Source organism: Citrus clementina, unplaced genomic scaffold (genome assembly GCF_000493195.1).
Source record: "Citrus clementina cultivar Clemenules unplaced genomic scaffold, Citrus_clementina_v1.0 scaffold_4, whole genome shotgun sequence".
In the NCBI taxonomy this organism is placed as follows: domain Eukaryota; kingdom Viridiplantae; phylum Streptophyta; class Magnoliopsida; order Sapindales; family Rutaceae; genus Citrus; species Citrus x clementina.
Window position 1 is genome coordinate 20,966,698 of NW_006262274.1, and position 14,202 is coordinate 20,980,899.

The window sequence follows — 14,202 nt, forward strand, 5'->3', positions numbered from 1 at the left end:
AAATTAACCGGACCTAGACTTAAAAAATGAACAATCTTAAAATATTAGAAAATTTGGTCGAAAAGTGTTTTTTAATTAAAAAATACACGACGGATAGTCGTGCACACGCGCCCGGAAAAGAAAGTGAAGCGACATAAACTGCGAAACAAGGAACGGTGACCAGACCTGACCTCACCTCTCTGCCCGTCGTACACCATTATTTCCTTGTTTTTCAAGTAAAATATTTACTCTCCCCAAAACATCACAACCAAACCCTACCAACTGTTCCGCCACTCTCTCAAAATCCAACCCTCGCCAATTTTTTCTTTTTTTTTTATTAAATTAATTAATTTTGGAAATTCCAATATATATATAAAAATAATAATAATAATAATAAGAAAAGCACCGCACAAATACAAAACCTAAAGATAAAGCAAAAGCAGAAAGAAGTACAAAGAAAAGAAATTAAAGAACTCCAAGTCCATTGATTGTCATTTTCATTTTCATTTTCATCTTCATCAAATATGAAGATTAAGAACAAAGGTAAAGTCTATCCTTCTCCTTCTTCTTCTTCTTCTTCTTCAAACGGAGACTATCTCTCTGTGTTGAAGCTTTTGCCAGCTGGGATTCTCGCTCTCGCCTCAGTCCTCTCTCTGGAGGACCGTGAAGTGCTTGCTTACCTCATCACCAGGTCCATCAAAACGACGACTGCCACAGCCTCGTCGTCTTCCAACATCCAGAGAAAGGCGTCCAAGAAAGCAGCGACCGGAGGCAGTAATAGTAATAGTAACAACAATCATAGGCCCCCGGTGTTTGACTGCGATTGCTTCGACTGTTACACGAGTTACTGGTTCAGATGGGACTCCTCTCCCAACCGCGAGCTCATTCACCAAGCCATTGAAGCCTTTGAGGACCATTTGGCCAACGGCGAGGCTTCTGACAAGCTGTCCAATAAGAAGAATGGCAAAGCCAAGAGGAGAGACAAAACGGCACGTCGTTCTTCAGACAACAACAAACAACTTCTGGTTGAAGAAACCAATGAATGGTCATCGGGCCCTGCTGCTCCCTCTCCTGTTGAGTCTTCGCCTGAAAATGTCGTGCCTCCTGCACCGCTGACTTCTCCTGAGAACGAGGCTCAACGGCTTGAGGAGAATGAGGTGGTGGTGGAGGTCTCCGCTGAGTCCTCTGCGGTGGTGGAGGAGGGGCAGACAGCGTCTTCGCCGCCGGCGACCAGCTCTCCGCACAAGGGTTTGGCTAGGAAGGTGCTGCCGGACGTGTTAGGTTTATTCAATTCTCGTTTGTGGTCTCTTTGGAGTCCAAACGCTTAGGGCGAAGGGAAATTACCAAAAAAAATTTCTTTTTCTTTTTTATTTTTTGGTTCCCTCTCATGTAATTTTCCCAGCTTATTTGAAAAAAAAAAAATGAAGAAATTCTAATTTTAATCCTTGGTTAATCAAATTCCGTGCCCGAATATAGCAAGTATTTTACTCTTTTCTTTTTTAAATTTTATTTCCCTCTTTTTTCCTTTTTTTTTTTTTATCATTTTAATTTATTGGCTGGATAATATGTGCTTTGCCGGCAGGAGGTCGCTTTAGAAAAATGTATATAAAATTAAAACAAATACTTTGGGGATGATTTAATACTAGCTTAGCTATAAAGTATCGTGATTAGGTGGAGATAGTATCTGGGGTGGGGTGGGGGCAAATTGAAACGTGAGTTTTGCTTGTTAGTGGAAAGATTATTTTTTATGGACAAGGTGTTCGATATTATTTACTAACCTGGGAATTTATTATTATTCGGTGCAAAATATTTACTTTATTTTATTCGATTCTCCTTTTGAAAAAAAAAAAATTGTCAATGGATGCGATTCTCTATGTTTTGGGTGGAGGATCTGGAACCCCGAACCCTCTTTCAAGTGATAAATATTTTGTGTTCAAATTTATTTTATGCTTTCTTTAAGACCTCTAATTTGGGGTTTAGGTGCCCTATGTGGATGGCATCGAGGGCGCCTATGATTATTAGCCGACAGGAATAGCAAGCTTGAATTCCCTTAAATACCCTTTTTCTCCTTGTGCCTTGTTTGAGTCAACGTTCGTTTCGCCTTATAATATTTATTTAATTTTTATATTTTTTATTGTAATTATACTTTTTAACAATATTTTTAATTTATAAATTAACAATAAATATCAGTGTAGAAATAAATTTTTTTTTTTTTTGCATGTACAACTATCTTACTAATATTTACATATAAGTAAATTAATATTAATCAACTTAAAGTAATATTTAATATCCTTACAATAATTTTATTAATAATTATTTTTTTAAAAAAATTATTATTTTCTTATTATTTTTCTTAGAATATTATGTAAAAAACAAATTATGGCAAATAAAACAAGGATGAGAGTGTAATATGTTTAATAATAGGGGTATTTTTTTAAAATATAAAAAAAAAAATTTAAAATATAAGTACTAACAAATATTTATCAATTTTTATGGTTGATGTGCTAAACTTAGAATCTAATAAATCAGAATCATATATAATCTAAAATGTCACGTATAACATGTAATCAGTAAACATGTCGCATGGGAGTCAAATTCTAAAAGCAATTATTAAAGTTCGCATTCATATCTTTTTTGTGTTATCATGACAGCGTACCCGATTGGGGACCCAAAGCATATCGGATTTTTTTTTTTTTATTTTGGTAGTTTGCATCGAGTATCCTTCGATGAAGATAATATAATAGTGTACCTGCTTTTGTGGCTTGACCATATATATTCCCATTTGTTCTTAACTTACACGCGAATGTGACCCCCAGAATTAATGGCGACCGATCCCCCTGAATCAAAGAAATACCAACCGAAGATGATTGGTTAACCTCATAAGAAACTGGGAACCACCCATTAATTAGTATACGTCTATAAGAGCACAAGTCACATCTCTCTCCTCATACGTGAGTTTATTTTCTACTAACTACTTGGGGGCGGATTCTCCTATTTCATAGGTCCAGCCACTCCAACTTGGCCATAATAGTGTTGCTATTTAGACAAAGTCCTATTGAATTTTTTTTATTTATCATAAATATAAGTATACTATAATGTAATTTTTTTTTTAAAAAAAAAAAATTCTATCAAGAGATGAGGTGAGACGTTGTGCATTGTAATATTATAAGCATGCAGTTAGTTTGGAACAATAATTTGCTTGTAATACTCGTAAACTCATGATAAACGCAACTAGGTTACTCAGCTGTACCTTAAAAGTTACAGTATTAAAGTGTTTGGTAAACGGTAGTTTTTGTAGTTTGAAAGATATGTAGATATGATTTTTCACTTGTATGATGAAAAATCTTTTATATTTTTAGTAATCTTGTCAAAAATATTATTTAAATTTTATATTTACTATATATTATTAATATTTATTTTATAATTATAATTTTTTTCTACAACAATTATAATTTAAAAGTTACAGTATCTCAATCCCAAATAGAACCACAAGCAAACAGTTTCACCATGGTAGTTTGGGTTACATACATGGGCGGACCCAATTAAGGTTCAGGAGGGACTTCGGCCCCCCCCTGGACCGTTAAATTTTCTTTTAAATGTACCCCAAGGCCCTTCTGAAAAAGTTAAATAAAAGAATTTGAACACATTTTTCATATATTGAAAGACTTGTGGTTCAATGGTAAGAGTGTTATTTAATGATTTTAAAATCTTAGTTCAAATCCCATTTGCCACATTATTTTATTTTTTTAAATATTTTGTAGAAACTACTTCGAAAAATAATATTTTCACGCATTTAAAATACTACTTCAAAAAATGATATTTTTACGCATTTAAAAATAATAATTTATTACTATTATTATTTAGAATTAAAAAAAAGTAATAAAATTTGAGTTTATAAGACTTAAAATGTATTTGAGTAAATATTAAAAAAATTTAAATTAAATAAAATTTTTTGAACTAAACCCTCCCTCATTTTAGTTTTTGGGTCCGCCACTGGTTACATAGGTGAAGGACACGTAATGATATCTTATCGTTTGTGCTTTATGTATGGATTGGATGGTGGCTAGCAAACAAGCAAATGACAAATGAAGCTAGGCCATTGGCAAAAGTCACAGTACAGACAGTTGCCGGGAACTGAGAAGTGAGTAGCTTCTGGTGCCTGCCTTATCCCCATTGAATGTGATAGGGTGTTTTTGGATCGATCCTCGGCTAAAGTTGGTAAACAAACGCAAACAATTAAATTCATGGGCACTTTGATTGTCTCCTTCCTTTTTGTTTGCTTTGAGACTGACAAAATACTTGGCACAACAGTCTGAGCAGAAGCACCCAAAATCAGTAATTGATGAAATGAAAATACGTGAGGAGGGAAGTGATTTGCCTTCCCATCTCGCAAAGGAGTAGTTTCTACTTTTACTTCTTATTTGAAATCCGAGCCAAAAAAAATCTCATTACCTGGCGTGAGTTTTAGCGAACGCATATAATAAATTCTACTTCCAAGTAAAGATAAGTATGATATAATTAGAACAAGCATCCATGCTAAGGTTATAAAAACTTAATATTGTTGATTCGGAGGCTATTTAATTTCCCTCCCCTTTGTTTTTGGGAAACAGGTCCGGTGCTCAGCCGAGCTTGTGCTGAGCACATGATCAATGATCAGTAATTATCTTATGTGGGCTCTAAGAAATTATTGACCATTGATTCGGTGCTCAGTTCAAGGTCAAACAAAATGTTTTCGATCTATTTAATAACCAAAATATTTTCAAAGACATGTCATTTTCTTTTAAATTTTAATAACGAGGTTATTCACTACAACAAAATTGAAAAAGTATTGAAGTCGAATCAGTAAAATAAAACTTATTCTTAATTGGAGAAAAGAAAAGATAAATGAGATAAATAAAGGAAAAAGGGATAGAGATTTATAAAAGAGTAAGCCTTTTGAAACACTTAAAACTCCTCACAAAACTCATTTTAAATTAAAATTACTTAAATAATGAAAGACAAATTAATTCATTTTTATTTTCAACAGAATTTAATTAAATACTTAAATAAATGATTTTTTAACCCTTTTTTTACACTCCCATCTCATAATTTGTGTTTATATTTTAATTTTTAATTTAAAAATATTTCTTTGAGAAAAATTACAAGAATTTACTGTTACGGAGATAGAAATTATGTAATAAGAAAAAATCATTTAATGTTTTAAGATTTATATGTATTTTATAAATAGAAACTTAAAAGAACTACATGTTTTTGGAGAGAAAATATTTATTCAAGAAATAAAATTCAAAAGGGTGGTCTAAGGATTACAAAAAATGGGTATCAAACTGTCAGTAGTCCATTGTTCCCAAAATTGGGCTTACAAAATTGAGTGGCCGAAAATGTAATAAAATTACGCATTGCATCGGAGGATGAGCCATGAGCTATATACACTTAAAAATGACGGAAAGAAAAAGGGAACCTAGCAGTCCGTGATTTATTTATTTATTTCTTTATTTTTAATAAAGGCAGCCCGTGACTAAAATCTCTGAACTATATTCAATATTATAAAAAAATTATTTTGGCAAAAGATAAAGATAAATAGAGGTTTGTTAATTGTTATTCTAATTGGGGTAAAATGAAATTTATCGAAAATTGAGTTATAAAATTTTGACTAAATGTGGGAACGGGCACGGGTCTGATCGTGTTGGGTTTGTATACAACTCAACCCTACTCACAGAACCGTCGTAGTCTGGAACAAGTTGGGTTGACTGTGTTGGGTTTTTGAAAAAGACCTAGTTTTATAGTCTAATTTACTATTGTATAAAATTTTAAAAAATAAATCAATTAATTGAAAAAAAAACTACAAAAACACAAACATTAACATCATTAGGACAAATCCAACATTGCTAAGTCTAACGATCAAATTGTTAGTTCATGGTTAATGAAGAAAAAAAACGAGTTCAAAATTTTAAAATTATGTTTAATACAAAACATCAAAAGTCTAAATAATAGTAGTAGCAAGAGTTTGATGAAGATCATTCCATTATTGATTTATCAAATATTGAAATTTATATCATAATAATTATACACACACAAATATATATATATATATTGGTTGGCAGGCTGGGTTGAGTTGAATAATAGCACGAGTTGAGAATTTAACAACCCAAACCTAAAAAAATCATGGGAGTTAGGTCAGTTTCATTGGTTAGGCGAGTTGCTGTCCACTCCTGACAATATGTATCCAGTTTTTTGTCAAGTTGATCTTGATACGTTGTTTATTCATTACAATTCCAATTAAGGAATTTTTTTTTTAATTGTCTATAAGTACCCTTTTGCAATTTCCACCATGGTAAGTGGGAAATTCCAAAGGCTTAATTACTTTGAAGGAAAACTATTAGTCATCCATCCTAAGTTTACCCCATTGTAAGAAACAAACTACAAAATTTTTAATTTGTTCAGTTTTGCACCCAATGTATGCAACTTGTATTAACCATACACTCAAAACACATGATTACATTTAAAATGACAAAACAAAAGTAAACGCAAGTTATAATGGTAATTATTTTGTAAGCGTAATTTCGTTCTTTTGATGAATAATTAACATAAATTGTAAACAATGGGTGGAAAATTAAACAAATTCAAATTTTTGTAATATTTTTTTTATAACAGGGTGAATTTTGGATGGATTTGAATGATATGTAGGTTAACTTCAAATTCGTCAAACGTCATGGTGAGAAACCGCTCATCATCTATTTTACTACATTTGGCAACTTAACTGATTGGTATGAAAATTGTAGTAAAACATATATAGGTTAGTATAAGAATATTGTTTTAATGCGTTGCAATACAATATGACACAAGCTGCCAAACGCATCTAAAGAGTATTCAATTTCTAAAAATATCGGGTCACACGTGCATGTGTACAGTTAAGACTCAAATGCTTTTACATTTTTATCGGATATTGGCAGAGAAATATGGCAAGTTAACGGAGATTTTGCGGATACAAGTGAAGATTATATAAAAGAATCCGTGTAGAAGAAATTAAGGCAGGTTATTACTAGCAACAAGGTTAGAAACTCGAAAAACTAGCAAATCGATCATTCAATTAGATATTGCACACTTTACACGTCTAGCGCGGGTTCCTGTATGAGGTTTTGATACGCAGCAAGCACCAAACTCATGTTCAGTCTCGCATTTGCAGGCCTATTCGTGACCTTACAAGCGTAAGGCATCAAATTGCCATCACCTCTTATCCACAAAGCAAATGCATCTTGGAGATGATATACTTGTGTGTCCTACAATCAACGAAGTTTAATTGATTAGTGGAGAAACATTCGCTTACGTTTGTAGAATCAGCATCGATCATTCACTTAGATATTGTTAATCAATCCGAACAATAGGTCACCACATGCACGCACTTGTCTCTTTCTGTTTGCCCTATTTTATGTTCTCCATTATTACTCGGGACTCTCGAGAATAATTCTTAGTTCTTGTCTAATATTAAGATGATATGACTTAAAACAAACACTGCAGTGATTTTAGAGAAAAAATTACAGTTATAAAATAAATATTGATATATTATTGTAAATATAATTTTTAAATAATATGTTTGATAAAAATAGTAAAAATGTTATAGATTTTTCATCATACAAATGTATAATAAAATTAACTTACCTTTCAAGACACAGTAGTTATTGTTATAACTTTTACACTACAACTGTCTAACTACAGTACCAAACAAGACCTCAATTTATTTTAGTTAAACAAAAGGGGTGAAGATAGGACCCACAATTAATTTGATTAAAGTTTATACATGTAAACATGGAGACCGATAGTTACATCAGTTTTCAATATTGTACCGAAGGCCACTGATATGCGATGGCTACAAGCCAACAACAAGTTTTCATCGACATTGACTTATGATAGAGAGTGTTGGGATGAATTTTGCCTTTAAAACTATGTCTCCCAGAGTGTGAGTTCCCATCATGATCTGTGGTAGCAAACTTGTCCAAAAGTTCGTATTCTAGTTTCGTGTTGGTTATCGAAAAGAGATTTGCCTCGAAAGTTCACCTGGCCCTACAATTATGATAATATATTTAAGGATCAAAATTTTCAAACATACGGTTTGGTTCGTGTCTGTATTTTGCCTTGAGCTTTTTCATTTATAGACCACGTTGCTGGTTTATTAGTCGGCACTCGGCTGGCACAACGTGGTTGTTCTCGTTCGTGACCAATACAGCCCATACCGTCAAACAAAATTATTAAAGTTCAAAAAAATTGTTACACCACATTTTTACAGCTTATCTCATAACAGTTTTCCTTAATTTTTTTTTTTAAGTTTAAGATTCTGGACCAAATAGACACTCTATGCATAAATACGCACATTATGCAAGGCTTTTAAAAGATAACTTAAACTTTTTGATTTGTCTTGTTATAGTATAAGCAAGTGGTTGAAAGATCAATTATTTTCATTCTTCCTCCTCGTACCAATATCTGAGAATAATTTTTCAATATGGGGTAGATGGTGGTACTAGCAGTGATGAGTAATGGTCAAGACCGCCTAATTCAGATTTTTTGGTCCTTCTCACAATTTAATCGACGGGGGTAATCAATCAAACAATTCGTAAATAAATCCTAATATAACTTAGAAATTTCTTGATATGAAAAATGAATAAAGAAATACATACCACTTAAAACTTTCTTAATGAAGAAATAACTTAGGTACTCTTGTTTTATTGCACCACTTCGTGACTAAATCCTTTATTATTACAGATCATTCAATAATACAGATAACGGCTCCCGTGTTGCGACGACTAGTATGGAAAGATACTTGTTCTCGTCAACAATGGCTCCATTACCTTGTTTGTCTTTAAGCTATGAACCCCGTTTCTAGTTTTCCAGCTGAGTCTTATTCATTAGAATGTAAAAGTGAGTTGTAGGGCAGCCACCCCACCAGGTTTGTCAAGGCCAACAGCACCCTGGTCCAGATGAGCTCTTCTGAGAAAGAACATACTTCTGTAAATGATAGCAAAAATGAACATGACAGGCTAATAATGAAGGAAGAGTATACTCCTGTGTCAATTATCTCGGAGCCTACAAACATTACTTTAAAAGTAGTTTTGGAAAACAGCGGTAAATGCTATTTTGAGTGGGACTGACTTTATGTAAGTGAAAGGTCATGATTGATTTGAATTCTCTTGTGCGAGTACTTCAAAACAATATACTTGTATACTCAAAATGATACTTGAGTGATTGAGAAATTGATGCTTAAGGTACACCCCATTGGATCCAAAAATCAAAGGAAAAATAACTAGTCAACATGGGAGAGGAATTAAGCTAAGACATGAGTTGGATATATATGATTTTACAAATGTTGTTAGGTAAGAATGTAAACACGATTGCTTTCTTTTGCATGCCCTTACTTGAGAATGCAATTCCAACTTAGATTGGCTTTGGTTTGTTGTTTTATTTTTAACCGGTAACCTAAAATTAAATTTTGGAATAGTGGAGTAATAGAGTTTAGAAATTTGTTTATTCAGTGTAATAAAGTATAAATACAATTGAACTTCGCTGAAAATAGTTTAGCGGTGCAATTTTTCTATTTATTCTCACTGTATCCTAGGAGACAGACACCATACATCCTTGAGCGCCAAACATTAAGAGGCAAACATGTTTTAAGAACATTGTCTATTATAGGTATCGGGGTTTTTCTTGCTCTATTTCTAGTTTTTAATTAATTTCATATTATTTCTTTTTCTAATCACATATTGTATTTATTTTTCGGTTTTATCTTCCATTTTAGTAGCGTTTATTTCATGTTACCAAGTTATAATCATCTATGTTAGGGAAATAATTTCATGAATGAGAATAAAATCATGGAATATATATATATATATTTTCAGTTTGTTTAGCTAAATAGTGTGATTAGTTATATATTTTAAAACCACACGGTTTTAAAGGGTTACAGTTTTAAGCCTTTAAAACCATGCGATTTTAAAAGTTTCCCGCACTTTTCCATACTTTAAAATTCATGACTGGAACATTTATATATATATATATTTATGTATGTATGTATCTATGTATATATGTATATATCATCAAGTGCGTCTGTCCAATACCTGTACATATGCATATTGAAATGAACTATCATGAAACGAGGGGTCATAAAAATGAAAATTACGGCTCATATTTTCTCAGAGCAATATGCCATATTGCCCATGAGGTACAAAGAGACATGTGAACAGGAAAGCTATCATGTAAAATATAGAATTAAACATGCAAGAAATCCCATCAGAGCTCGCTGTATTCCAAATTCCAAAATGGTGCAGGTGCATGGCTCCAAGCAATAGTATTCCGAAGCAACAAAAAGCAGAGCTTAACTATCATAATAATACACTGAATATTAAGAAGATATTTTTATCAGATTATCAGATAAGGAATAATCATTAATTAATCTGACGTTGTCCATCAGACAAGATCTTCGATGAATTCACTTGAAAAATACACAAAGTAGAAGTGGACCAACAAAACTAGAAAGCACACAGGATGATCCAACTTTTTGAATTCCCCAGTTGATTAGAAAGAGATCTTCTTTGTCACATTATCTTTGAATCTATTAGCGTCGGCTAAATTATTCTCTTTATTTCCTACACTATTTTATTATTCGATGTGAAATCTTCCAGCCAAATACCTAGTTATATGAACTTAGTTGATGATCAGCTGCATGTACATTCACTTAATTACATATCAACTTGCACTTTTGGACATACACAGCAATAAAGCAAATATAATTTTTTATTAAAAGGACAAATATTGAACGTCCTTAAATATAAATACTGCATCTAAGATATAGAGATATATAATTCGATCGACATGTGATAAATATGATGTGTATATATGTGTGTGTGTGTGTGTGTGTGTGTGTGTGTGTGTGTGTGTGTGTTTGTCAAAAGATTGTTTAATTGTAATTATGAAACCAAATAATCTAAAAAGATAAAATAATTAATAACTTTAAGAGAACGAGAAATCAGTTGTACACACACCCAATTAAAGGAATCATGACGTGTATACCTTTCCGCATACGTATTATGATTATGCCGATCGATGAATGTACAAACCTCCCACGTACATGTACATAAGCTCAGTGCCACTGCCAACCACGCACATGAGTATTTAGAAGAATATATGCATATAGATATAGCTTAATTAGCTAGCATCCTGGCGAGCAAGGGATTTGAGGACCCACTTTCAAATTGGCCCCGTGATTTGATCTTGACAATGAATGGGTTGCCAACCAAAATCTTGTAGCTATCTCCGTGTTTTTCTCTTCCCAGCATTATCTCAGACCATGGTGGATTGGTGGCTTCAAGGAAAGCTGTTTTATATCAAACTAATAAACAGTCTAGCATTTATTGATCATTTCAACACAACCAATTAAGTGATCAAAGTTGAGTTTTCCTGAAGAGAGAAGAAAGTATGAAGGTAAGATCATCAGACCATAATTGCTAGCTATTCGTTTGATTTGGAGAAATTTTTCTTCCTCAGTGCTATATTTAATTTGTTCATTTTTTTTTCCTGCTTCTCTTTATATGTTCCAGTTACTAGGTTGGATGCACCGTAAGTTTCGGCAAAATAGCAGTGAACCACTCAAAGACTTTGGAATTGGTAAGTCTTGCTCTGCCATTAGTTATCGCCCGCAAGAAGCAAACGTGTTCTTGCATGCATGAAAGCTTTCCAATATACACACGTTAGTTACTACAAGAAGCGAACATGTTATTGCGTGAAAGCTTTCCTATCATTGGAGATTTGGAGGGTTTGGCTCACGATAAGAATCAGCACATTATATGTGTTATATTATTACATTCATAATAATAGAGTCACTTGAAAAAGACCTCTATTTCAAACCATACTCTTTCTGTTGCATGACATAACAAGCTCACACGAGTTTGTACTTCAAATTAACTAGCATAGGAGAAACAATATAATATTTACTATCGTTTCTGCATGAATGAACTTTTTTAATGTTTGCTTGACATATTCTATGCCAGGGAATGCTTGTAACTGTCTTACAGGGCAGCCATCACTGGATGACCAGCAATGCTACCCAAAGCCAACCTATGGTAACAAACCGTTCAGGCAGCAGCAGCAAGCTCAGAAAGATCAATACCTTCGAAAGTCTTTTGCCGGTCTAGAAGCAGCAGCTCGAGCAGAAGATTCAGAATTGGACTATGATCAAGAAGACTCATCATCTGCAATATCTGAGCTATTTCATGGCTTTCTTGCAATTGGTACTCTTGGTAATTCGGACACCAACATCCTCAATCCTTCAACCCCAACGTTTGGCATATCAGTTGAAAATATAACTGAACAGGAAACTGAAGTGACGGAGAATGAACTTAAGCTCATTAATGATGAGTTGGAGAAGGTTCTCGGGGCTGAAGCTAATAAAGAAGATGGTTGCAATGACTCGTCTGGAAGAAACAGTCATGTGAGCAATGGGAGAAGCAGCCATGGCAGCACTATTACACTCAGTGGAAAGCCAATTGAAGGTCCTGAGACAAATGGAAATGGCTTCACAGTGTGTCCACTGCAGGGCTATCTTTTTGGGTCAGCAATTGAGTTGTCTGAAACGACAACAGCAGTGGCAAAGAAGGAACACAGGACCTCCCTTGGAGAGCTGTTTCAGAGGACAAAACTATCAGATCAGGAGAATCCTGGCAGTAAATGCGAGAGAGATCAGGAGAAGCGAATTGACAAAGAAGCTGATAAATCTAGTCTGCATATCATGAAAAAGATTCTGAAGAAGAAAATGCTCCATGCTTCCAGGAGCTCCAATGCAACTGCTGGTGGGACTGTTGATTCGTCTTCAGCAGAAACAAAACTGCACAAGGTATGTTGAAAAATTACTGTGAAATTGTATGACTGATAAGTTATTTCAATTTGGACCAGAATTCTCTCGGGTTCTAAACTGTGATTGGTATATGATTGATATTTAGTAAAAGAAAAAGTAAATCTTTGGCCCCGCCCACACATATGTCGTCTAATAATGTACCCGTCTCGAAAAGGATTATAGTTTCCAGGAACATCCGGGTTTAATCTGACATTATGTTTCTGACATTTTTGTGAGTTTCCTCATTTCTGTAAATGTCCACGGTCCATGGTATGTGTAGATCCTGCACATGTTCCACAGAAAAGTTCACCCTGAAAGCTCAGCAGCAACAAAAAAGAATGGAAAGCCCATGAAAAGGGAGAACAGGAAGAGCAGCAGCCATCATGAAGCAGTCCAGGACAATGGAGGACAGATATTGGTTCCTGCAGATGAGGACCCACAGACAAACCTTTCAAAAGAGAAAATAAGACGCTACAAGAGCCAATCAAACCCACCCCAATTCACGATTAGCGGCAGCGATTCCAATGGAAACCGAGAGTTCTGGATCAAAACAGACGCAGACTGTAAGTACCATACACTTGCATTCGGTACACCATGATTGATAACTTTACAGTTTCGCTTTCTTGTTCTCTGCTGCTCGCTTATTCAAAGGAAAATCAGTAATAATACAATGGGCAATGTTGCTGATATTATGGTTAGTGGCACTGCTACGTGACAATGTTTACACTGTTTGACTAATCCATAGTTTCAGCGTTATTCACGTGGAGCTTTTAAATTGCATTTCTGAAAACAACAAACCAAGTCTTCTTCCCAATGAGGAAGAATGTGAATATAGATTCAAATTTCAACATATGCATACTGCGATACTTAGTTTATAATAGTTATATAATTTTTCAGTGTGACTAATTATAATTCAATTGTATTTTATATGTTTACACTGTAGACCTGGTGTTGGAGCTCTAAGAGGCAGAATCAGCAGTCAAGATCAAACTACAATCTCTTCTTAATCATCTAAGATAAATAAGCAGCATTATTGTGTTTGTATCAACTCCTTGTGAGTGGTTATTGGCTTATTGGCATTTGGTAGTAATATTTGAGTGAGTGCATAAGTTATATGACAAGCTTGAATGGAACCAATAAGTAAGTACCTTGTGAGACAAATGTATGTAATAAAGGCATATACTTGCTTGCTGAACATATTTTTGATATTTAATTATATTTTGTTGCAACTCATCATATATATTCAGAAGACTAGAATAAGAGAAAAAATGTATGTTCCTGCAAGCTGCCTAATATTTCATTATCTTAGCTTCATGAATGATCAGACAAGTGGCTTTATCAATAACAGAAGT

At 33.8% G+C, this 14,202-nt stretch overlaps 2 protein-coding genes across 2 annotated transcripts; both read left to right on the plus strand.

Moving 5' to 3' along the window:
* The first annotated feature begins 392 nt into the window (after positions 1-392).
* Positions 393-1,437, plus strand: LOC18043292. The gene has a single exon (XM_006437919.2). It carries the CDS (start codon positions 504-506, stop codon positions 1,305-1,307), a length of 804 nt encoding a protein of 267 aa, XP_006437982.1. The 5' UTR covers positions 393-503; the 3' UTR covers positions 1,308-1,437.
* A 10,521-nt stretch (positions 1,438-11,958) lies between these two features.
* LOC18043293 (protein LAZY 1) lies at positions 11,959-14,024 on the plus strand. The gene is made up of 3 exons (XM_024186498.1): positions 11,959-12,850; positions 13,131-13,413; positions 13,794-14,024. The coding sequence occupies exons 1-3, from the start codon at positions 11,969-11,971 to the stop codon at positions 13,811-13,813; spliced, it is 1,185 nt and encodes a 394-aa protein (XP_024042266.1). The 5' UTR covers positions 11,959-11,968; the 3' UTR covers positions 13,814-14,024.
* Positions 14,025-14,202: the final 178 nt, after the last annotated feature.